This window comes from Pygocentrus nattereri, chromosome 29, assembly GCF_015220715.1.
Source record: "Pygocentrus nattereri isolate fPygNat1 chromosome 29, fPygNat1.pri, whole genome shotgun sequence".
Lineage (NCBI taxonomy): Eukaryota > Metazoa > Chordata > Actinopteri > Characiformes > Serrasalmidae > Pygocentrus > Pygocentrus nattereri.
Window position 1 is genome coordinate 12,446,383 of NC_051239.1, and position 25,266 is coordinate 12,471,648.

General features: G+C 37.7%; 1 protein-coding gene across 1 annotated transcript; it reads right to left on the bottom strand.

Annotated features, from left to right (window-relative positions):
- Nucleotides 1-1,029: 1,029 nt before the first annotated feature.
- rasef (RAS and EF-hand domain containing) lies at nt 1,030-25,016 on the bottom strand. The gene is made up of 17 exons (XM_017696246.2): nt 24,484-25,016; nt 19,154-19,300; nt 17,532-17,622; nt 14,837-14,932; nt 13,370-13,447; nt 13,143-13,258; nt 11,883-11,951; nt 11,560-11,641; nt 11,250-11,311; nt 10,253-10,529; nt 9,568-9,690; nt 8,215-8,362; nt 8,002-8,083; nt 7,440-7,554; nt 7,165-7,284; nt 4,042-4,118; nt 1,030-2,639 (listed from the first exon to the last, which is right to left on the bottom strand). Exons 1-17 carry the CDS (start codon nt 24,816-24,818, stop codon nt 2,534-2,536), a joined length of 2,124 nt encoding a protein of 707 aa, XP_017551735.2. The 5' UTR covers nt 24,819-25,016; the 3' UTR covers nt 1,030-2,533.
- Nucleotides 25,017-25,266: the final 250 nt, after the last annotated feature.

Below are 25,266 nucleotides of genomic sequence, written 5' to 3' on the forward strand. Positions count from 1 at the left end.
TATACTTGAAAGCAAGACAGACGAGTCTGAGTCTATTTTATAAAGACGCCGTCTCAAAATGAGGTCCTACGTTTGGTGGCATGTTTGCTAAAGGCCTAAATTAATTTGGTCTGTAATTCAGATTTCTGTAGTGTAGTGTTCTCAGTTTGATTTCACATGTTCACCAAATGTGATGAATAAGAATCAAGTAATAGTAATAAGTTGGGTTTTACATGTAAATCCTACTTTCTCCCATAACAGAACAGCTCCACACTTTCCATCTTGATACCTGTCAATCTGACACTAACAGAAGGAAGGAGCTCACAAACTACGGCAGACGATTGAGTTAGTTCATGGGAAGCACAACCACATTAGCCAGAATCTGATGCTTACAGCTACACTACACATCGGAATGAGAAAGGAGTAATGAAAGCCCTTTATTCTGAATTGCTTATGGTTTTTAAATGGTCAAGCAACATAAGCCAGTTTGACCGACATAAATTAAGATCCTTAACTAAACTGCAGTTCCAGTGATGGAGGCTCACTATTAAAAAGTCTTTCACATAAACTGATTCGGGGAAGCCATTTCGAAATATTGTGCGCAACACAAAGCTAACTAATTAATGCAGCACGCTACACTTGAATGAATAAAGAAGGGTGTCATATGTAAATAAACACAAACACAACTGTGCTGTGCAAAAGTCAGAGACCAAACTTTCATTTATTGAATTTCAGGTGAAAAAAAGCTTCTTCATTTTTTAGTGTCAGAAAAAAGGAGTACAACATCATCACTGTCCATAGAAAAACATGTATGTGTCACGATTAGCCCCTCCCAGTCCTGTCCATGTGTTCATGTTTTGGTTTAGCCCCCTCGTTTCATGACTCCGCCCCTGATTGTCTCCATCTGTTTTCCGCCTGTCCCTTGTTTTCCATGTGTATTTAAGCCCTGTGTTTGCCCCTGGTCTTTGTTGTTGTTAGAACTGTTTGGTTGTTTGTGTTTCTTGTCATGTCTCTACCTGAATCTCTCCATGTTGGCTACATGAACCTGGACCGTTATGACCCTGATTTTGGATTTGCCCTTAATAAATCTTGCTTATCTCTGCACGTGCGTCCGCTACCTCGCTCCACGTCACAGTATGTCCATTTTTGTTGATTTTTTGTTTTTTGCATCAACTGAGCACAATGGCTTTACATCATGTGAAAATTTCATGATGAATGGACCAATAGCAAACCTCTAAAATGACTTGGAATAAAATATCTTTACACTGACTTACATTAAAAGTAAAGAATGTTTTTGCCTTGTCCTTTAAAGTTACCATTCTGGAGATACTTATCTTCTTTGGACAGCAACGATATATTTAACAGAGAATTACACTCTTGCTTCAGATCTGAAAACATCCACAGACGACTCTGTCCGACCTTCAACTGTTGTGTAAGGTTTTAAAGACTGATGAAATGCAGCCAACTTCTAAGACTAAATCTAAAAGGTGTGGAAAAATATCCCTGCAGATTTCTTCTAAAAAACTGTTAGCAAGTCTCTTGAACAGAAAGGAAAGAGGGGCACACAATGTTTTGCTTATTATATTTAGTTGTTGAGGCTTCTGTGAATTGATTAACATGTACTTAATGGCCATTATGACTGGAAATCAAATACATCAATAAACAAAGGATGATCTCTGACTGTATGTACAACACAGAACAGCAATGAAATGCTGAACATACATTCCAAGCAGGCATCTTATATAATGCTGTCACAGTTAATTATCATACTTAAATATAGTGTAGCTGAGTTACACTGTAATAATGCATTATAACTACTACCAGCGTCTCTGCTGGAGGGCCCCATCGCTCAGACAAAAACCTAATTAAAAAATGAAAGCATAAAGCGTCTTCACTTAGTGTACCTGCCTGACTGAACCACCAGCGAAGACTCCATTGTTATTCCACTGAGGCAGAACACTCTCTTACTCTCCATACACTGCACTGCTTACAGCAAGAGGGAACAGACTGAGCAGGCTTGGCAGGGTGCACTGTGTCAAACAGGGAGCCAGTTCAGGTTAATATGTTGAGTCAGAGCATCACAAAGCTGTGCAGAGGTAGACGATTCAAACATGCATAGAAGTGTGTTAAGGCCTCAACACAGCCTGAGACTCCAGCACTGTATTATTGGGCTAGGACGCAAACTGAACCAAGGCCCAACCAGATATATTGACTGGTAACCACTTATTCATATTACTTAATATTACTTTCAACTGTTCAGGTTTTACGAAATATGGCAATTGACAATTCACAGTTGACTACTGATAATCATACCAGTAAGGCAGTGTTTAACTCAAGCTACAACTGACATTGGTCAGTTGTCAGAATCTTTAGCTCGTTAAAACCCATACTTATATACTGGTCAGGCTCTAGTGAAAACACAGGGAACAGAAGAAAACGAGTACAAGCGGCCAGTTCAGCAACCACCTATTTGACTTTGCTTTGCCATAAGCTCAGCAAGACCAGCACAAGCCTCGCTAGTTACATTTTTTTTTTTGGACGAAGAGCACAAACATTACACCATACAGCAGTTTAGGCTGGAAATGTTTTTGCCGTGCCCTCCAGAGAGTTTGGCCACTGATGCTGGTTCCTTGTGTGCGTGTGCATGCTTGATCACCTCTCTGTAAAGAAGAGGCAGATGATTTACCATATAGAACAGCTGCTGTAAACAAGCATGACTCAACTGTATTGTCTATGGATTATTCTAGAGAAATAGTTCAAAACACATTTCAGATGTTTAACTCATTTAGACTAAAATCCTTTTACTTTGAATTGAACCTATACTTGAAATGACTAAACAATTTTGGGACTACTCAAACGTAACACTACATAACACTATAGACACTATTCAGTAGTGACTGTTCTGGTAGCTGAATTTGAACAGAACTCAAAATTGGCTAAAACCAGAACAGTCAAGACCAAAACACAACACTAACACTACATTACACTAAGGAAACTTTGCCAAACATTTTGGTAGTGACTGTTCCATTAGTGACTACTGTAGCAAATTTTGAGTTTTGCTCATAATTCTCATAATCTCATAACAGTCACTACCAAAACATAACACTACATAACACTATAGAGACTTTGGCCAATGTTTCCGGAGTGACCCGTCCTGGTGGTAACAATTTTAGGTAATTTTGAGCAGAACTCAAACACGATAGCCATGTGTTTTGGTAGTGACAGACGTTAACGTTACACACTGATTTTCAGACTTTGGGGCACACTCACTACCAAAGAATAGGATTTAACTGCTCGTCATGTGGCCATGAGGGAGAAGGACGCAGTCTCACTTCCTGCTTTAAAATGCAGGGGTCTGGCTAAAACACAACTCTGCCTATGGAATAAAAATGTGTTTCGGTAGTGACAAGAAAATGTGGTACAGCATTTTTAAAATATATTTCACTTCAATTTAAAAGAAATCTAACACTAAAATAATGTAAATATGAATGATGATTTTTTGTATATATTTAGCTTATTACTTTCACCATTAATGCCTTGGGTTTAAATAAATCACAACATAATCCTGCGAAATATCTAAGGTCTAAATACTTTTTACTGTGGGGATGCAGTTTGAACTAATTTAGTGGAATGGTCAACAGAGTCTGCTTTTTGATTGATTGAAAAATAATGCGCTTTGTGATTTCACTCTCAAATGAATTTCATATTTCCACATTTCATTTAGTAATATCAAATTAATGCATTACACTCACAGGGATTGCACTATGAGTCACCCTTTACTCCTCATGGGCTCTGCAGTCAGATGCAATTTGAGCAGATTTGCTGCCCCCAAGTGCTAAATAAGTGGAACAGAGCGCTTTGATGTGGCTTTGAAGTTCAGAGATCCATACTTAGTTTGTTTAAAAGTAAACTTTTTTTTAGTGCTGCTGAGTTTTGATTTAATATTTTTTCGGGGAGAGGGGGCTGGGTTTTGGATGTGGGAGGGTTCTGCTTTAATCTGACTGAAGGAGTTTTTCACTTTCCCGTCTACTTTCCTCATTTCATGTGGTGTGAGTGATTCACCTCGCTAAATGGAGGACGGCCTCGATGATGTTTGAGCCATCCTTTGCGCTTGTCTCACAGAAGAGTGAACTGTAGGTCTGGAGAGAACAAAGCACATGGGGTTGACACAGAAACATGCCTCAAATTCAGATCAGAAACACCTGCAATTTAGTTGAGTCTAGGGCCGCATGATTCATCATATTTTATTGTTTTGTGAGATGAGTGTCTGAGATGAACGCAACATTACGGGCTATGAAAAAAGAAGGGACTAATTAGATTCTGAGCAGTGCAAGAGTGACATAATTAGACTGAATATTAGACTACATATTACAGCAGCGGTGTGCTGTGCTTAGAGCGGAGCCAAAGCCCAATGTTGTGTGTTTTTTTTACAGGAACAGATGTTTTAAAAACACTAATATCACATGCATGTTACTGCTGTTTCACAAGTGGTGAACACACTTTAGGACACTGTGTGTCTGTCATGGCTGATAACTAGGCTTCTTTTGTGTGCTCGGGTTTGATTACATGATGTTACACTACACACATTAATCTATCTTTGATTTAACATTAAAGGAGAAATCATTTAAATAGCAAAGTGAAGCCCATATAGAACAAACTCCATAGAAGCACAAAGACTGCAATGAAAGATTTGTTTATGCACTGTTCCTTTATTCTTTCTGCACCTTTCACACTGAGTAAAACAGCATTTTTGAGGGAAGTGCAGAAGGCTGTGGCACTACTGATCTTGATAAAATACAATACCAAAGACAGGAAGGCAGGGTCTGCATTTTAATGTTTGAAAGAGTACTGTGCGAAAGGAGGAACAACCACTGCTTTCTAATTTATCAGTGGTGGACAGTAAGTAAGTAAATGTAACTCGTTACTGTACTTAAGTAGTTTTTTCGTGTATCTGTACTTAAGTTTTTCCATTTTGGGCGACTTTTTACTTTCACTCCACTACATTTCAAAGTCAAATATCTGACTTTTTCCTCCACTACACTTTGAGAAATCTGTGGTTCCTTTTGTTTTCTGTGTGTATAAAAATGTAACATGTCAAAACAAAAGAAGCGCAAAGCCAGAGCACCAATCAGGGCACAGCGGTCACTTTGTTCTGAGCTTGTTTTGACCTGTTGGTCCTACCGACCCAGTGCAAGCACACGGTTCAATATCAGTGCAGCAGCGTAAAACTTTGGGAGCACATGCGTCGACCTAAATGATGGAGCTAACCTAACTTTGTGTGAATAGACGACAATATAGAAATATGTCCACTTCGCAGTCGTGACTGGCGTGTTTCTTTTTTTCTGAATTCATACAAACACTTTCATTTTATAGTAAATTAGTTTCAGATAGTTTATGTTTATGAACAGAGATCTACAGATCAACACAGTAAAGGAGCTCATTTGTGATCCTGAGTTTAAAGCCAGTTTTTATTCAGCTTGTAACTAATTTACAAAGTAATCTTAAACTGAAACTTTGCTTGTGTGTAAAAGTGATTTCAGAGCCACTCGGTTCTCCCTGATGGAAACTGTTTACCTTCAGTGTTTTGTGCTTATGATCATTTTAATAGACGTCAGTGTCACTAATTAATGATGTTCTGTTAAAAGACTGGTTTACCAAGAGAGACGCTGGAGGACTTTCACCTGAAATGAGTTCATGAACCGAGTCTTGTTATAAAAATTATAACAGGACATCAGGCCAGAATTAATCTTTTAGTACATTTACTTTCATACTTAAGTACATTTGAAGGCAAATACTTTTGTACTTTTACTCAAGTTGAGGTCTAGAGTAAGGACTTTTTTACCTTGGGTATCTCTACTTAAACTCAAGTACATGATTTGTGTACTTCGTCCACCTCTGTAATTTATTGAAAGAAATGTTGCGTATGACATGAAATTATTAAGTTATTGACCAACTACTGGCCACACCTATTCTTTTTTGATTAACTGATTAATCAAAGCCATAATGAAACAAATTAATTGAGTGATTAAGGAAACCATTCTTAGTTGCAGCCCTATCGTGATTTAACCACTCTGCTATAAAACCAAATTCAAAGTGCAAAGTACATACACAGCAAAACTACGCTTTCCTTAATTAACTAACCAGTAAAAATGTTTTAATATAATGAGGATCATTCTCACCATCAATGTTGTGTATAAAGTATGTGAAGCAGTACTGTCTACTGCCACAACAACAGCATCATTATAAGGAGCATATGATGCGAATAAATGTGCTTGGAGTTGTGCATTTTGCACAATAGTAAACAGTGCTTTGTTTGTACTGAACATTCAGTCAGAGACACTAATTTAATTACAATTTACAACTTCTTGTATAATTATTATATTCTACAACTTTCTCAATTTTGTGTATGTTGTGCAGTCTTAGTTCTAGGGTTTCCAAAATGCTACATCAGATTCCCCTCTGTCTGTTACATACTGGCACATGACTTAACACACTGAGTGCGTTTACATGCACTTTATAATCCAACAACTGCAGAAAATCAGATTTTGTCAGTAATCCAGTAATCAATGCTTGCTCATTTCTGGTACCGCAGTCTGTTTTCGCACAAGCACAGACTGAGAAATCCAAAAGAAATCCAAGGAAGAGTTTACATGCACTGAGAAATCTGAGTTAAATACTAGCTCTCTTTATTGGATTTCTAGATTGGAAATTGGTGTTTACATGACCATTTGAATAATCGGATAACTGCAGAAATCAGATCATGATTGGATTATTGAGTTTGTACTTGTAAACACATCCAATGGTAATCACAACCAATCACTCAACTGACGCTTAGAAGTCGCACCTAGAAGTGAAGTATTTTTTAAAGGTTGAAATGTGAACATGTGGAGTCTGATCTGAATTCATAAGTAGAAGAAAAGATGTTCTATTATAGTCTGAATTTGATGAAAAGTCTGATTTGAACCTGTTGATACAAAATGCAAATGTTCTGTAACAATAATTCACTATTACTACCTATCGTCAATTATGCAATTACATAATTACATAGAGCAATAGAGCAACAATAGAGCAAATTGAGAGTAGTATCATTAGACTTTTTACGGTTAATTAAATTCATTCACTGTGGCTTCATCATAGAGTCAGAGGGAGAGATGTTTGTGTGTTCAATGATATGAATGCCCTCACCATGGCTAACTTCTCTCCGTAGCTGGTTGGGATGCATGTGACACCATCCTGAAGAGCCTGCTGCCGCAGATCTGTCTTATTTCCCACCAGCATAATGGGGACATCATCCTGGGAAACATCCTAGAGGCAAGGAGAGCATTTATATCAGAGTTATGTGTATCATGTACATGAGATAAAATGAGGAGTTTTGAATTAAATTAAAATTCCAGGAACAACACTGCACACTCAGGTGTCCAAACCTGAATTATTTCATTTTAAGAAAATATGGGAAACACCTCTATGATGTCGACCCATTCGCGCACGTTCAGAAAGCTCTTCTCGCAGGTGACGTCGTAAAGCAGGAGTACCCCATCAGCTCGTCTGAAGTAGGATTTAGCGATGCTTCTGAACCTGCAGAGAAGGAACCATTCAAACTCCAATTCTTACAACACCCATTAAACTAACACAGCAACGAGAAGACACCCAGTAAAAATCCCTGTGTAAACAAACAAAGCAAGCAGTCTTTAGTTTGCACATAGTTCCCTTAGTTGGCGTTAAAAGAAATTCAAAAGAGGCTAAAAGTTTGTGTTTGGAATTAGGGGAAGTGTTTACAGCATATGTTCTGGTGTAAGGTTTCTAAAGGAAGGATTTAATCTGTTGGAACTACTGTTAATATTTCTTGTTAAGCTTTTAGGATATTGACTTTAGGACACATGTTCATTGTTAGGGGTTTAAGATACTGTTTTAACATTAGGCATATTACTGACTTACTGGTTTAGATTAAGATAAAGAATTAGGTTTTGTTATGTAGGATTTAGGGCTAAGGTGTAATATTAAGGCCAAACTTCTGGGTCTCACCTCTCCTGACCTGCCGTATCCCAAAGCTGTAATACTGTTGGCACCCCATCCACGACAAGAGTCTTCATTTGGAAATCAACCCCTAAAAAAAGCAAAACAAGCATAGCTTTACATTATCTCTTAGTTTTCTTACATGTACAGTGATACTGTGACATGAAGGCGTTGAAGTGGATTTTGAGTGCAGTTTTGAAAAACTTGTCGGGTCACTCTTACCGAGAGTGGCGCTGGTGGTGCCTTTGAACTCGTTCTTGCACAGTCGCAGGAGGAAGCTGGACTTGCCCACAGCAGCATCACCCGCTAACACGATCTTGTAGGTCTTACCAGATGCCTGTGGCTTCTCCACTAACTCATCTTTTTCTCTCTACAGAAACAAGCCATGTTTTATTATTATTATTATTCTATTATTATTAGTAGTAGTACTACTAGTAGTAGTATTAAATTAAGTAGTATTAAAAACAACAACAACAATGATAATAATAATAAGAACAACAAGAAGTATAAAAGCATGAACTAAAGGTCTGTGGGAACGTTTGCCCATTCATCCTGAACAGCATTTGTGAGGTCAGACACTGATGTTGGACGAGAGGTCCTGGCTCACAATCTCCATTCTAATTCATCTCAAAGGTGTTTGATGGGGTTGTTGTCAGGACTCTGTGAGGGGCAGTAAAGTTCTTCTATACCAAACTCACACAGTCAGGCCTTTATGGACCTTCCTTTGTGCATTGGGGCTCAGTCATGCTGGAACAGAAAACGTTCTTCCCCAAACTGTTCCCACAAAGTTGGAAGCATACAATTGTCCAAAATGTCTTGGTCTGCTGAAGCATTTAGACTCCCTTCACTGGAACTAAGGGTTCTAGGCCAACCCTGAAAAACAACCCCATAGCATCATTCCTCCTCCACCAAACTTTACAGTTGGCACAATGCAGTCAGGCAGGCAACTTTCTCCTGGCATTCGCCAGTCCCCAATGCCCTCCCCTATTTGGCATTGTGATTGCATTTTGATCTTAGGATTGTATCGCTGTTCAGCCATTGAAACCCATTTTGTGAAGCTCCTAACATACAGTACTTTAGCTGATGGTTGTTCCAGAAGCAATTTGGAACTCTTCAGTGAGTGATTCAACAGAGGACAGGACACTGTGCACTTCAGCACTTGCTTGCCCCACTCTGCGAGTTTGTATGTTCTACCACTTCATGGCTAAGTTGTTGTTGCTCCTAGACACTTCCATCAGCACCTACAGTTAACAGGGGCAGATCTTACAGGACAGAAATTCCACATAATGACTTCTGGCACATGTGGCATCATACCTCACTAATACAGAAAAACTCAGTACAATCCAAAATGCACAAAATACCAATGCAACCTATCCTATTGTTATATCGTATTGTTATTTTATATATCCTAATTCCAGTTGTACAGAACCAAAGCAATGGGTTCATGATGTTACGTTCACCTACACAGACTGAGCCAGGCTGAGCAATAACTCTGTAGGTTGTGGGCTTATGTAGGGTTATGGTAGGCCTTCAGACTGTTAGATCAAATTTGCTTTTAAGTTCAGTTGTTGTTACCTCAGTGAAGATGGCTGAAAGGCATTTTTTTCCTGACACAGGCGTGTCTGGCTTTGCTAGAGTCCAACTCTGAACTGACTCACTGTCTGATCCACACACTGTTTCTTCTCGCATCTCTTGCACCTGGGAACAAAAAGCAGTGACCCAGACTGATTAGGCTAACCTGAGGCTGACTTGCAGTGTTGCAGTATGCACAAAGGTTTAAGCTCTTTGATAATCAGCACCTGAAAAGTACTGTTTATACTCTTTCACCACACATGAAAGGTCCACTGAGCCACTGTTGAACTTTTTGCCTCTTTTTATTTGTGAATAATGGAATTTAAAATCATTAAAAGCAGCAAAAAGAGCTCCACTCATTAAATGCAACGTTTATTAACAACTTATCTGTTTACAACAGCACAAAGGAAAAGCAATTATTATTATTTACAAAATATTTCATTATAGTTATTTGTGGTGCTGTTATGCTCGCTGACAGCAACACTTATCTGAACTAAACTGAATCGAACTGGACTGAATTAAACAGAATAAAATAAAATGAAATAACCTTAACTGATCCTAACTGATCTGGTCTAGAATTCAGCTGAATTTAACTGAATTCATTTATTATACAGCCAGTGTCAGCTCTGTCTCTGTGTTCACAATGTTCTGTGTTAATGTCACTACACACGCATCCCTGTTCTCTCACCTCTGTGTCCGATGTGTCTCCAGACAGGGCACTGGCTGCATTCACTGGGCAAGCAGGGCTTTTGTATGTGCTCTCATGTTCTGAGTCGTAGTCGTTGTTGGAGCGAAGAGTTGACATGCCACTGTCCACATAGCTCTCAGGCAGACTGTCCACCTCACAGCTGAGTATGCGCATGGGGTCACACAGGGCCAAGGCCAAAGACTCACAGCTCTGCCTGCGCAGACGCTCCATTACCTGCAGCTGGTCATAGTCGTCATCCCCATACACGTTACAGCACCTGCAGGACCACAGAAGCAAGCACGAAAGAATAGTCATATGCTGTGTCGATCACTAGTTTATCAATGATACTAGCTACTGACAGACATTTATACATTATACTTATAATGATACAATGGCAGGCATACAAAGAAACTGCAACAGCACCAGAGTAAATGTGACATGATCACTAAAAAATGCTTTAGGTTATTAAAAAGTAGCAAGGAATGTAGAGAATCCCAATGGACTTTTTTTAAGATTATGTACATATTTACAGTAAATAACTGTGTAAACATCAGAGATCCCCTTCATTTATTTAACTTCCAGACCTAACAGTCCACTACAACTGTCACCATCAGAGCACTTTCAGTAAGCCCTTACTGAGGAAGGAAAATAGATTTTGAAAAATGAGATGTGGATTAAAAGGTTTTATGAACAGATGGGTCTAAAAAAATCAGAACACTGAGCCCTCTAATTACTGAAACATTTGATATTAAAGGCTTCAGTGTAATTTTCAGTTAAATACATATTTTCTGCTTTTTCTTGATGCTGAAAAACTAATAACTGGTACTTAATGGCCATTTGGCCAGAAATTAAATAAATGATTGGGTGGTCTCTGACTTGTATTTATTACCTGGTATAACATTTGATGTGTTCTTAATTGTTTAATAAAAAGTTCACAGTGTCTAAATAGCATCCACTCTGTCAGAGGCAGCGTAAAATCCTCAAACTCTTGACTTACTTTTCAAAATATGGAGCACACAAGCTCTTTCTCCTAGCCATAGAACTTCCAGGAGATAATCGCTGAAAGGAGGGAAAAAAAAGATCAGTTCCACTATCTTAGGCTACCGCACGGTTACGATATTGTTTGGGCAAACACACACCTGCAACCAGAACCTGCCTTCTACTAATCTTCACCTCCCTCATTCCTTGAGTTTAATCCTTTACTATTTCTTGCACACATATTAAACCATCTGTAAAATGCCTTATACTTACTGTTACTTTGTGGACACACTGTAGAACAGTCCTAGTGTTTCAATACAAGTGCTTACCTGCCCCTTGTTTTTGGTCTGGCTGTTCTCTAGAGCTGTGCGTAAACCGTCATTGCTGTCATGAAGCTTCCTGTTTGCTGACCTAAGAAAACAAAATGAGTTAAAAAAAGCACAGAAACTTTACCAAAAGCAACAACCGAATAAAGTCATTTGTATAAAGCAGCGCTTTAACACCTATGAATGTCTGGCAGTGTGTATATTCAATTCAACTGTGATTTAATTACAGAACTGTCATCGTGACAACAATCAAATAAAACTTGATCCAGTTATTTCTGTGTTTTTCTCAGAGACTGAACGGTCAGGGGTCTCCTGGCACAACTTACTGTAACAGCTCAATCTGTCTCTCCAGGTTGTCCCTCTCCTCTGCAAAACACCTCATGAGGGCTTCGTCTCTGCATAACATAACATACATATTTTTTTATTTATGTATTATTACTTAATAATTACTTATGTTTAGCACTGCTATTATTATTTGGAACTAAAGTACTGTGCAAAATTCAGAGGCCACTTTTCGTATATATCCAATTTCCAGTCAAATTGGACATTAAGTACAAGTTACTATTTTTCAGTATCAAGAAAAAAAGAGAAAACATTTGACACAGATGCCTCAACAGCTAAATTTTTAGTGTTTAGTTTGTCCAGTTTCCATTCTTTTCAGGAGGCTTGTTCCAGCTTTTCTTAGAAATCTACAGAGTTGAGTCACAGAAGTTGTATTTTCTGATTTTCTCACTCAAAGTAATTCAAAACAAAAAAGTAGACCCATCTGTCCATAAAAACCCTTATTCAAATGTCCAGTTTTGGGGTTCTAGTCTTTCAAATTTTCTCAGTAACAGTTTGTTGACAGCTACACATCCTTTCAGACTCATAGTGTTGAACTGTGTTTTCACCATGGAAGGATGGACAGAAACACCTGTGGATTTTTCCAGATCTGAAGTAAGTGGAGCTTGATTTTATCCAGTGTTTTAATCTATTGTAGACTCCTGATTTTTCATATTTTGTCTTTTTACATTCACCTTTCCATTATCTTTTATCTAATCAACTTATAAATAACTCCTCTAAAATGAATAACTTGAACTTAAAGTTAATTCTGACTGATAATTCAATAAATGAGGGGTGGTTTGTGCCTTTTGCACAGTACTATACATGCCATCTGTATGATATTAGTAATGTGCATTTCATAAATATGTCCTTACACTTAACACACAGAAAAAGACAGGGCCACAGACCAATGAAAAAGAATTTTGTCTGTGACTTGGTTGCTTAGCAACAAGGTCACAAAATTCCTTAGGCATGTGGTGTCACTCCAGGATATCCTGCTCTCGTGATACCAGCACAGCAAACAGCTGTAGGAGTGGCCAGACAGAGACAGCATGCAGGCAGGAGGATCACTGTCTCTCTGTGTGACTCATACATAGAAACTACACATCTGTCACTTGGTCCTGTCAGACTGCTGTACTACTGTCCCAACATACATATTTTATGGCCAATCTCAACAGGCTGGTTGAAATTTCAGACAAGGTTTCTTCACGCACTTCCAAACACTCAAATGCAGCCCAAAAAAAAAAAAAAAAAACACCTCTCACCTTTCAAAATTAATGCTCTGGTCAGTGAGATCACTCTTAATAGAGTCCAGCTCACTCTGCAGAAATGCTATGTTGGTGTGAGACTCCAGCAGCTCCTGCTTCAGTTTTTGGTTTTGCTGAGACAAGGAAAAAAAACAGCAGTCACTTCTTAGATAGATTTATTAGAGCCTAACTCACTGCTTCAAACTGTCAATGTTCTATTTAATGAAATACAGCTGTTGTCATACCAGTGTGAGATCATTATTCTTTCGCTTCAGCACTTCATTCTCCTCTTTGAGATTGGTGTACTTGTTCTGGTCTTCACTCTGTGGAAGAAATACAACGGAGAGTTTAATGCCTCTAAATCTCCCCTAGAGGAAGTTATTATATGAAATTGTTAAGATTAAGGTAGATACAAACATTGAGAAGGTTTCGGCCTAAAACACATTTGTTTAAAATACATTTATGGCAAAGAGGTACATGAATGGAGTTTATAGGCACAATAGTGCCCAAAGAAAACTTGCTTTTTCAGATTTAACACAAATTTACCTTGAGCAACATTCCGTATTAAAACTCAGAAGACGTGTAGGTTCACTAGTGGTTTTGTATAGTAAATCAACTGGCTATATTTGTGTTAGACAGTGTGACCCCTGGTTCCTATCACCACCACTGTACCCTGAACAATTGCCGCACTCAAACCACTCTCAAAGACTTTGCAACCATTGAATTATGCAGGAAATTTGAAAAACTGGTGGAAATCCCCTTTAGTACATTTTTATAATTCGACCATGTGCCATAAAGATTAAGATTAAGATTAAGACCTGTGGTCACTTGCATAAAACATCCTAAATGAATTTTGGCCTCTCCCTTTACCTTATGAGAGCTGCATAAGTTTTATTATACATACTATAAGCTGAGTAGCTCAGCCAGTTTGCACTGAATTTCCTGTAGTTACTGAATACTATGCCTGAGCATGTAATAAGATGGGATTTTAGGACGTTAAGCAAGTAAATTTAGTTTGAGACTCTGCGATAAAATATGAGAACTTTTTTTAGACATACACAAAATTTCTAAGTTTAAATGTATGCCTTCAGCATTTACCTTAAGATAAACGCATAGCATGCACTGGACTTATCTGATAATAATAATGATGGATATTTAAAAATGAATCATGCTTAACACACCTAAACTCTATGGGAGCTGTAAGAGGGTCCTCACTTCAATTCCTCACTCTTAACTTCTCTAATTTGCACAAATTTGTGATTTGTAACTATAATATTACATAATATAACCATATAACTAATATAATATACACTGATCAGGCATAACATTATGTAAACCTCCATGTTTTGACACTTACTGTCCATTTTATCATTATCAGCTCCACTTACTATGTAGGTGCACTTTGTAGTCCATCTGTTTCTCTGTATACTTTGTCAGCCCCCTTTCTCCCTGTTCTTCAGGGTAAATATATATAGTAAGTGGAGCTGATAAAATGGACAATGAGCGTAGAAACAAGGAGGTGGTCATAATTTTATGGCTCATCAGTGTATGTATAATATAACAGTTTATGGTAGTTAATGAATAATAAGTCTTTACTTCATTGTGCATTCTCCCACTGGTGTACTTATTCTGATCTTCAGTCAGTGGATAATGAGAATACAGTTTAAAGAGTTAGTTCATGGTCATGAAATAAACCCTAAGGTTGGCCTCACCAGCTGCAAGACGCGAATCTTTTGCTGCAACTCTGTCAGCTGAGTTTCGTAGTGATGTTTCATGTTGCTGAGTGCAGCCTCTGCCTTCTTAGACTCCTGAGGGGAACAGAAAGAGTATGTCATACAATATACAATAAGAAGACCACCAAAGCCTAAAGACTTAATTAAACTAATTAAAATGTACCATCTCAATAAATCTGCACTGATTACTTGACACAAACTGATTGATGCACCTATTTAAATGCATTTTTGCAATACAGTAATGTATATGCAGCACATAAAAACAACTGCTAAAACATAAGGAATCGGATAGAAATTGTGTTATATTTACTAGGAAATTCAAAGAAAACCACATGCACTGTTTGAACCTGGCTCAGGATATAAATACCATGTTATCAGTTGTTTGCTTTAACTTGTTCCCATGACGTATTGGAATCACTGTTACTGCTTTACTATAAAATATGGAATTCATTTTTAAAAAGAATTCAATACATTCTCAATTGTTTTGTAATAGATCAAGGACAAATAAATAAAAGCCTACTGCTGTATAGCTGAACATACTATGTAATCTAACTGCAGTTGTTAAGAAAATTGAACAAACACTGCTCGGAAAAGTAAATAAGCTCAGTTCGTTATAAGTTATATAACTAAATGAGCAATAGACAAGGACCAAAAGTTAAAGATTAAGAACAGGGTTAAGGACAGGAGCAGACGCAAGACTTCCCATGTTTCCCAGCCCTTAAACTTTGACGGAGTGGTTAAACAGAGTCTTGGACGTAATCCAGAACTCTCACATGAGAAGGCTGATTACAGCAGCACAAATTCACCTGTGGCCATTTATCTGTTACTATCTGCTGTGCACCAAAACAGAATCCATAGAAACAATGCAAATACTAATGTGAAGTTAAACTATGAGCTTCAATTTGGGTCAGTGTATAAAATAACATTTTTTACAAAATAACAAATCTACGCCTAACTAACAGCATATTTATACAGTGCTTATTTTGCACAGTGCGAAACTAATGCTAAATATATATAATATTGCATGTACAATATCTGTAAAAGGCCACCTAGCTTTTTGAAATGTTGTTAATAATCATGTTTTCTTTATTGCTCTGTTATAATGTTTCAATGGACAGCTCCTGCTTTTTGTCTGTTTGTTAAAACTAAAACACTGAAGGAACAACTGACAAAATCCCTATCTTTGTGAAAAAACCCAAATCCCACATACTTTAACCACCTTGTGATCACAGCACTCAACAGCACTCAAACCTTTTCAATATATTGCTGCTGTTGGAAGAAAACCTTTTTTCTCCATTTTTGACATTTTCAGTTTTTGACATAATTTAAAAATACCCGTTACCCTTTACATTGTATGTAAATTTAACGATGAACAGACCAACGGAAATGACCCAAAATGGCTTGGAAAAAAGTCTGGTTCCATTGATTTACATTAAAAGTAAAGTAGGCTTTTTCCTTCTCCTGTAAAGTTACAATTTTGGAGATACAAGGTCTTTTTTCCGACAACAGCGATATGTTCTTCTATCATTATATTAAATCACTGAGTGTGTTTACATGCACTTAATAATCTCAACAAAATCGGATTTCTGCAATTATCTGATTATTCAAATGGTCACGTAAACAGCATACTCTGATTTTGGAGATCGGAGTAAGGTCTATAAATCCGATTAAAGAGAAATCTAATCAAGAGAGCTAGATTTTGGCTCTGTGCTCAGATTTCTCAGTGCTGATCGCATTTCTCAGTCTGCACCTGCGCGCAAACAGACAGCGGTACCGGAAATAAGCAAGCTGTTCATCACTGAAGTATGTTGAATCTTAAGCAAGTAAAACAATATTGATAATATTAGCACCATCAGCACTGGAGGACGGCTTCATCAGTCCACACTGAAGTGGCTTATGGAAGAATAAATAATAAAGTTAAATCAATAAGCAGTTAAGTGCAAATCTATAGCTCCCCTCAAAATAAGACATAATACTGTGGTAAGAGAAGAAGAGGACTACATTTGTTCCAAATTATACAGTTTTCACAAAGATTCTTATTTGGGATTTGTTCTTAGGTAAGAATAAAATCCATACACACTGCATAAAGGTGCAAACAATTCTGTGGTTTAAGAACACATCATGAATCTGATGCAGACTTTTTCTTAAGACCTTTCTTAAGAGGAAATTTACGATAGAATGAGGCTCGTTGATTTTAACATGCAGTCACTGTTGCTCTCACTGGAATTAGGTGATGAAAATCCACTCTGTGGAAATGATGTGACTCGTTTAGATCCATGATGAAAATAATGTTAAGGAATTATTGACAGTAATGATTAACTGATGAAGTTTATTTTGAACACTATAACAAAATTCACTGCTTTTAAAACGGAAAAAAATATTTTAGCATCAGAATTGAGCAAATATGACTTAAAATAATGTGATGAATCAAGAAGAATTATTTTCATCATCTGACAGCCATATTTGTGACACATAATAAATTATAATAATAATACATTTAATTTTAAAGCGCCTTTCTCGACACTCAAGGACACTACAAAATGTAGGGTTATATATATAAAAAAATCATCACTTTCAAAAGAAGTTTTTATTGTCTTGTTTTCCAAATAGCGCCACGCACTTTTGTCTCAGCCCATACAGAAACAGTTCTGTTAACTGGCAGTGCTGTGCTGACCTGCATGCGTGTGTTTCTCTCTGTGGTGTGAATGCGTTGGTCCATCTCTTCTTCCATCTCACTCAGCTGAATGGCAGCCTGGTCCTGAGCCCTGAGGACACAACAGCATTTCTGCATGATCCAGCCGTATGTCATACTTAAACACAGTGAGAGTATACTATCCATAGCATAACATACAGCATTGTGACCTTGACAGCTATTATTTTACCATAAATGTGTCATGTTATTTTAGCTGTAAACCACAGCTGTAATTTAACAAATGAATATAAGCTAAAAATGCAGACTTTATACTTCAGCTTTGAGCGCAGTTACATTCAAATGCAATGTAGGAGTGTAGGAATTACAATCGTGTCCATACATCGCTCCCATTTTTAGTGGCTCAAAACTGGACACACTAACAAGCATAAATTCAAACACCATTTTCAACACTTGTTTGCAAATCCTTCATTCCTGTTATGCTCAGCCAGCTGTTGCTGTCTTCAGTTCCTGCTTGTTCTTGGGGTGTTTTACCTTCAGTTTTGCCTTCAGTAGGTGAAATGCATGCTCATCTGGACTGAGGTCAGGTAACTGGCTTCACCATTGCAGAACGTTCCACTTCTTGCCTTAAAAAGTCTTGGTTTGCTATCACGGTATGCTTTAGGAACATTTTCCATCTGCACTGTGAAGTGCCATTCAAATGATGTCCAAAGCATTTAGGTTAATCTGAGCAGATATTCTGGACCTATACGTTGCAGAATTTATCTTGATGCTTTTGTCAGCAGTCACATCATCAATAAGTACAAAGAAATGCGTTCCATTGACAGCTACACATGCCCACTCCATAACACTACCTCCACCATGCTTGACAGATGGTGGTATGCTTTGAATCATAAGCAGTTCCTTCCTTTCTCCATATTCTTGTTTTGCCATCATTTCTGGTACAAGTTCCTGCTTGTCTCCTCTATCCATAAGATGGTTTTAGATGTTTTTTGGCAAACTCTAATCAGGCTTTCCTGTTTCCTACATCTTGCTGTAAAGCCTCTTTATTTACTCTGACGAAGATTGTTGACCTGACACAGATACACCTACCTCCTGTTCTTGTTCTGCCCAACTGTGAAGGGGCTTTTCATCATCAGGGAAAGAAGTTTTCCTTCAAAAAAGACCATATTTGTTTTCTGTGGTCTTCTAGGCCTTTTGTGTCCATGAACTTACCAGCGCATTCTTCTTTTTAACAAATATCAAATACTTTTTAGTCATAGTGTTTTTGTAATCTCTCTGATGGATTTCTTTTGATGTTTCAGCCTTAGTATAGCTTGCTTTACTGGCAGTGACAGCTCTTCGAGATGACTTCATGATGAGAGCAACAGCAGCAGATTCCAAATGCAAATGCCAGACTTGCAATCAACCCTAAAGCTTTTTATCTGCGTACTTGCAAGTGAAATAATAAGGGAATTAACCCAGACCTGGACATGTTCTTGATGGCAGCTAAGCAGCCAACTGCCAAATGATTGTTGAGTCCCTACAAATGGTAAAGTGTGAGCTAATCTTCATTATTTAATTTCTCCAACATGCTGTGTTAGACAGCTAAAACACCACTTTCTTTGCCTCCAAATATTTGCAGACCTGAATGTATGTGTCCCAACCTTTTAACAGCCAATGCCAGGTGCTCCATCTCTGTGTTCTGGAGCTTGATCTCTCTGATGAAGTTGAGTATGACTCTCTCATACTGAGGAATGATCCTGGCCTCAGTCAGACTGATGTTCTGGTACAGAGTCGACACCTGGTCAATGCTAAACACATACGTACATTACTTTTTAGTTATTAGTGCAATAAACACAAACAGGTAACACAATAGAATTACATCACAATCTACAGCTTAAACATAAAGGAAGCAGTTAAAGCAGTTTGGTTAATAATTTTGATGGGAATATGTGCACTGATGAAAAGAAAAAAAATAAATGAAAAAAAGTTCTTGGGAAACCATAAAGTATTTTCTTTCAATACCATACATATTTTGTAAGTTTAACACTGTATCAGGAAGGGTCTCTGAGCTAGCAGAGCTCTGCTCAATGATAGGTGGTGGGTGAAAACAAGATATTATGGGTTAATGTGATTTTTCCCTGCACACTAGTATACAACGACATAACCAGAACTCAGAAGATGCTTTAAAAGCAAGCAAAAGTCAAACATCACAAGAATTTTGTCTTTAAAATGTTATTGTATGATGACTTGTGCTTAATATGATCAGGGACAAAAATCAACTTTAATTTCAGGTTGACTTTAAATCAACCCAACAAATACAGTCTTTTTGGGTATGAAACACATTCAATAAACTCATTTAAAAGTTCTTGATTTGAAAACTTAAGTGCTTAACAGTGTACTCTTTTCCAAAAACTAACCATCAATGTGAACCAACATGAACTTTGTACCTAATGATGTCTTCTTGGTGTTTTCCATTCCAATATCACAAAATTCTGCATCACATTGTGGCCAATGTCCTGGACACAGATTAAACCTTGTTCTAGAATTAGGGAATTTCCAGCTCATGACCACAAATGACAATGAGACTGAAAAGGGCACTGGGCATAATCTTTCAAATAATCCTAGGAGTATATTTGCACAGCTGATATTATGTGAGCCCACCTGAATCCTAAAGTATACAGACTGAATATTTTACACAAAATAATGCATGTGTGCATAAACAGATCCAAAAATATCTGTAAAAATGAATTAACCACAGATGTTAGTACAAAAAGAAGGGCTGAAATATTTTGGAACCCAAAAAGTAAGGCATGGGTTCAAAGATATTTTTAAAACAAGCTCTAATAAACATTATAACACAATTCTAAGGGTAATTGTGAGTAGCTGAAAATATGTTTCAAGCCAAAAAACTTTTTCCCTTTACTTTACAGATCTAGTAAAATAAGTTTTATGTCCAGTAATTGCTTCCTTATTGCTGTTCTTTATTTTTGTACTGGAGCTATGAGGCTAATGTAGCTAACTAGTAAAGGAAGCTTATATAAAGAAAATGGCAAGAAATCAACACACTTGCATAAAAGCTTTTTAAGTTGGTCAGTTTCTCTCTATATAATAATGCTGTAGTCTCTGTTCTTTAAATGATTATTTAACTACTCTATTTTAGAGTTTAGACAGTTTTAGACAGTAAGTATGTCTTGGCTGATCTATAACATTTGGGTTAACTGTGTACATGTGAGTTCTGGCCAAACCACTGTTTTAAGCTTAATTGGTCATTTTCTCTCTATATAATAATGCTGTAGTCTCTGTACTTTAAATAATTAGTTAACTACTCTATTTTCACTGGGTCAGTGTTTTTCAAACTGTTCCTCATTGACTCTCAGACAATACATATTGTATATCCCTATAGTTTGCAAGTCAGGCTGGGGCAAAACTCTGGGCCATCTGGGGGACCCTGAGGACTGTTTTGAAAACCACTGATCTAGGTCTCCTCATGAAAGACTATGCTCATCATTAGCCACATGATCATAGTGTCTTTTTCAATGACATAACATGTTTATGAGAAGAGGCACTAATCAATGTTCCTTGAGCTGGAGCGTGGCAGCATGGTGGTCTGAGCTATCTGCAGCTTTTGGCTAGGAAAGCCTCAACTGTCCTGTCATAAGATTCAAACAACATTGTCAAGCAAGTACCATACATTAAAAGGGGAATTCTAGAGAGTTAAAAACGAGCATAATTCAGTCGTTCAGATGTGAACCAAGGCATTCAGAGTGATTTGAAACAGAGAATTGCAGGAAAATTGAATAACTCTACTTCCTATTTTAATGGTGGTGAACCAAGGATCACGGTGAACATTTTCTTGTATTTTAGGTTTTTATATGTAATGTTGATAATAGTAAAAGTGTGGTAAATCCAAAAAAGAAGTACTCTTTTACCTTATAACTCCCGGCATGGATCAGTCCTCGATCAAAACTATAGCATAATAATGTCTCAGGCATCAGGGAGCGTTTTTGTATCAATTTTGTGTAAAATCTCTCTAACCATCTATTCAATGACTCGTTAAGTCTTGACTGGACAACCAAACAACTTTAATTACAACTCCATTTCCAGAAAAATTGAGACGCTGTTCAAAATGTAAATAAAAACATTAAGGTTAATAAAAATTATTAACCTCAGATTAAACAGAAAACAGCAACATGTTCCAAAACAAAACAAATCAATCGTGTTTACCACTGTGTTCATCACCTCTTCTTTAACAACACTCTGTAAGTGTTTTGGAACTGAGGAGACCAATTGCTGTAGTTCTGAAAGTGAAATGTTTTCCCATTCTTGCTTCATATTGTGTCAAATGTGTTCAAAGAGTGACAGGTCTGAGCTCAGGCCCAGAGAAGACGGTGGTGTTTCTGAATCCTGCATATATATGGTTTCTTCTTTGCATGGTATTATGTACCATAGATTACAAAATCTCCAAGTTCTTTGATATTTTACATCGAAAAATGTTATTCTTGAAGTGTTGCGAACATTGCCCACGCAGTCTTTCACAGGACGGTGAACCCCTCCCCATCTTTACCTCCGAAAGAGTCAGACTCTCAGGGATGATCTTTTTTCTGCCAATTGGCGCAATTAGCTGTGTGTTGTTCCCCCAGATGTGTTTTAGCACAACTTTATCAGCCTACTGTTGCCAATGTCCCCTCGTGTTGCTGGCATCAAGTTCAAAATGGGCAAAATTTTAAAAACTGAACGTATTGGCTTTAGGCTGACCTGACGCTAATAAATAAAATTCCTCCAAAATTTCTTCCAATTTCTCCCAAATTTGATATGTTAACTTTGTCTTGACATGCTGAAGTGAATCGAATTCCCCTCTGCACAACTGAACTCATCTCGGCATTTATAGAGTCAGCTAAATATGTGCAAAATATACGTTTTGTAGAGTCAACGCATAGGCATTCTTATTAGTAACGACTCATATAAGTGGAAAAGCAGTAGTGACCCTTTACAGTTCTACCCAAGTGACATATTCTAAATCAACTTGCATGTTTTAAGTAAACATGCTTATCAATGGGTTATATAAACATTTCAATATCTAATTCTAATGACTCACATCTGGCAAACAGGCTGAGATGAGTTTACATAAAGCCATTAAAGGCATTTTCCATTTCAAGAAAAGTCCCTAATGACACATACTGTCTTCTTTTGTTAGGTACACTAACCTGGTAACATCCACTAGTTTGCTATTTGCAGTGGCATCTGCAACAAGACTAAAACCCCTGGCTCTCCACAGTTTGATTTCAACAACTACGAACATAATTACAACCATCCACTGTCAGAACTAAACCTAGTGTCTCTGTTTTTGTCTTTTTTTGCATGATCTGAAAACCTTGGATGGCCTTTACATTGTGTCAAAACTTCATGACTGATGGAGCGACAAAAACGCTACAAAACGCATTTCTATTACTTCAATATGACTTGCTCTTGTTCCATTATTTCCAATTTAATTTAAGGATAATTTTTCCTTCTCCTGTAAGGTTACCTTTTTAGAGACACACATTTCTTGTATTTTTTATGACAGCGACATTATATTAGCTGGATATTCTTTTACACTATCTGTGGACTGTGATCAACACATACGTTTTAAAAGTACTACTACCAATTAGATGGTAATCAAGGCATCAATACAGGCTACTTCCTTCTATGCTATCATTCTGCCTTGTCAATACACACAGGCCAAATTAATGACACTGCTTGTCAACGTAACGACACAGTCCACAAAAAATAAAGTACAAATTCTGAACCAACTGTCACACAAAAAATACAACTCTTTCAGATCTTCATATATCTTTTAATGAATTAATAATTATATTAATGAAACTGACATTAACCAACACTGGCTGGAATACAGGGTCTTTTTCCTGTGCTAAAGATCCAGGGAAATGAAATTTTAGAGACAAATCTCTAGGAAAGTAAGCAGTAACACAAAAGTAATTTAAAGTTTTTTTTCCCAAGTCCCATGCAAAATAATACACTCTATTAGTACAGATCGCCTCAAATCTGGTCAAAATTGCCTGTTGAGGGAAATTTCTGACTCTGGCATCACTTTCACACCTTACAAATGTATTTCAATGTGTTTCAATTGCCTATCATTACCTTATAGTACCTTATATTATAGCACACAGCATATCTATGACAGTGTTAACTTCCTTTTGAGAAACGATTTTTGATAGATTTGTACCAGGGCTTGGTAACATGACAATATCATTATCATGATGGATTACGCAATACGTATTTCTGGGTACATCTTGGGTATGGTCAGTCCTTAGAGAGAACTGACCAAATGCATGTTACACAGAGAGAACGTTCAGGCCTGTTTAATTGGGTTTAGTGCAATTGTGTGAGCAAAATGTTGAATAAAAGTCTTTTCTAAACGCTGCATGCTCTTTTCTATCAGTTCCAAATTATGTCAGAAGAAATAAATATTCTAACACAATAACACAAATATTGTAAATATCGTATGTATCGCGATGCAGTTCCGTTCCAATATCGCCCACCCTCTAGTTTGTAGTTTATTATCAAATTTCATCTGAGGTTTAATTTAATTCTGCTTTATTGGGTCAAGATGACCTCTGCATGCTTTAGCAGGTGAAAAGGAATCCCCAACAGAGAAACTTTGGTTCCTAAGCTGACAGATGCTGGGAAGTTCCTAGGAAGTTCCACTGCAGTACTGAGTACTTGAGGGGTTGACACAAGTTGGTTTTTGGCAGGAACTTTTACTCTTACACTGTTAAAAAAGATGGTTCTTTAGTAGAGGCAGTTCTTTTTAAAACCATTTCAAAGAAAGGTTCTACAAAGAAACACTACCTTCACCATGTTTTGAAAGTGAGCACTTGAGTCCCCATATTTTACTGAAGTATCAGTACTTTTACTTGGCCATCTTACCCACTTCTAATTGCTATAACCAACTCTTACCAAACCCAGGCGCCTTTCCTCCTGTACTCCTTACCGGGGAATGTACTTCTCCTGCTCCCCGAGCCTGGATCTGAAGTCCTCCCAGGCCAGAGAGAAGGCTTCTGCGCCCTTGCCTTGCTCTCCCATTTGTTCTTCTTGCCTCATGAAGCTCGCCGCCGTCTGGAAGCCTTTAACGAATTCATCCAGGTTTATCGCGCCGTCCTCGCCGGTGTCCAGTTTGCAGAAAATCGCGTCGGCGTCCTCTGAGCGGACGTGTAGCTCTGAACAGAGTCTGAAAAACTCACCCTTTTCAATCCGTCCCGAATTATCAGCATCACACGACCTGAAGAGCGACTCGAGGCTCTGCTGGGTTTGACCATCTGACTCCATCCACTGAAGACTTTCTCCTCAGAGGAAATATCCCATTTAGCGGTTAAAAGCTCACCTTACCCATGACTGTTGTCCCAAAACTACACCCTAAAAATATATCCTGTCGCACCCGGCACTGCTTTCTGAGGAAACGTTGTACTTTTATTCTCCTTTTCCGACACTTTCGACAGGTGTTTTCTTTCTGTCGAGGTGCTGAGGTGGCTGTCACTTTAGCTTAGCCAGCAGCTCTAGTGCACACCAACTCTTAAACGAGCGCTAGGTAAACAAACGTCAGGTAGGCAGGCCAGTCTACCAGCTTTTACATGTGTGGCGTCAGGTTTAAGCCTAAAGCAAATATGTTCAGATATACGTCTGATGAAAAAGAGTTTCTTTTGTTGTTGTTTTGCTAATTCACTGGATACCTTTATATCCTTATAACCTTTTTCGCTCTCATAATTATGACTGCCAT

Bases quoted from the DNA above. Each gene is read 5' to 3' on its own strand.
- rasef (XM_017696246.2), bottom strand. From the start codon at position 24,818: ATGGAGTCAGATGGTCAAACCCAGCAGAGCCTCGAGTCGCTCTTCAGG. The intron at 11,312-11,559 runs GTAAGCACTTGT...CCCTCCTTTCAG, and splicing joins AGACCAAAAACAAGGGGCAG to CGATTATCTCCTGGAAGTTC. The intron at 7,285-7,439 runs GTGTTTCCCATA...CCTTGCCTCTAG, and splicing joins AATGGGTCGACATCATAGAG to GATGTTTCCCAGGATGATGT.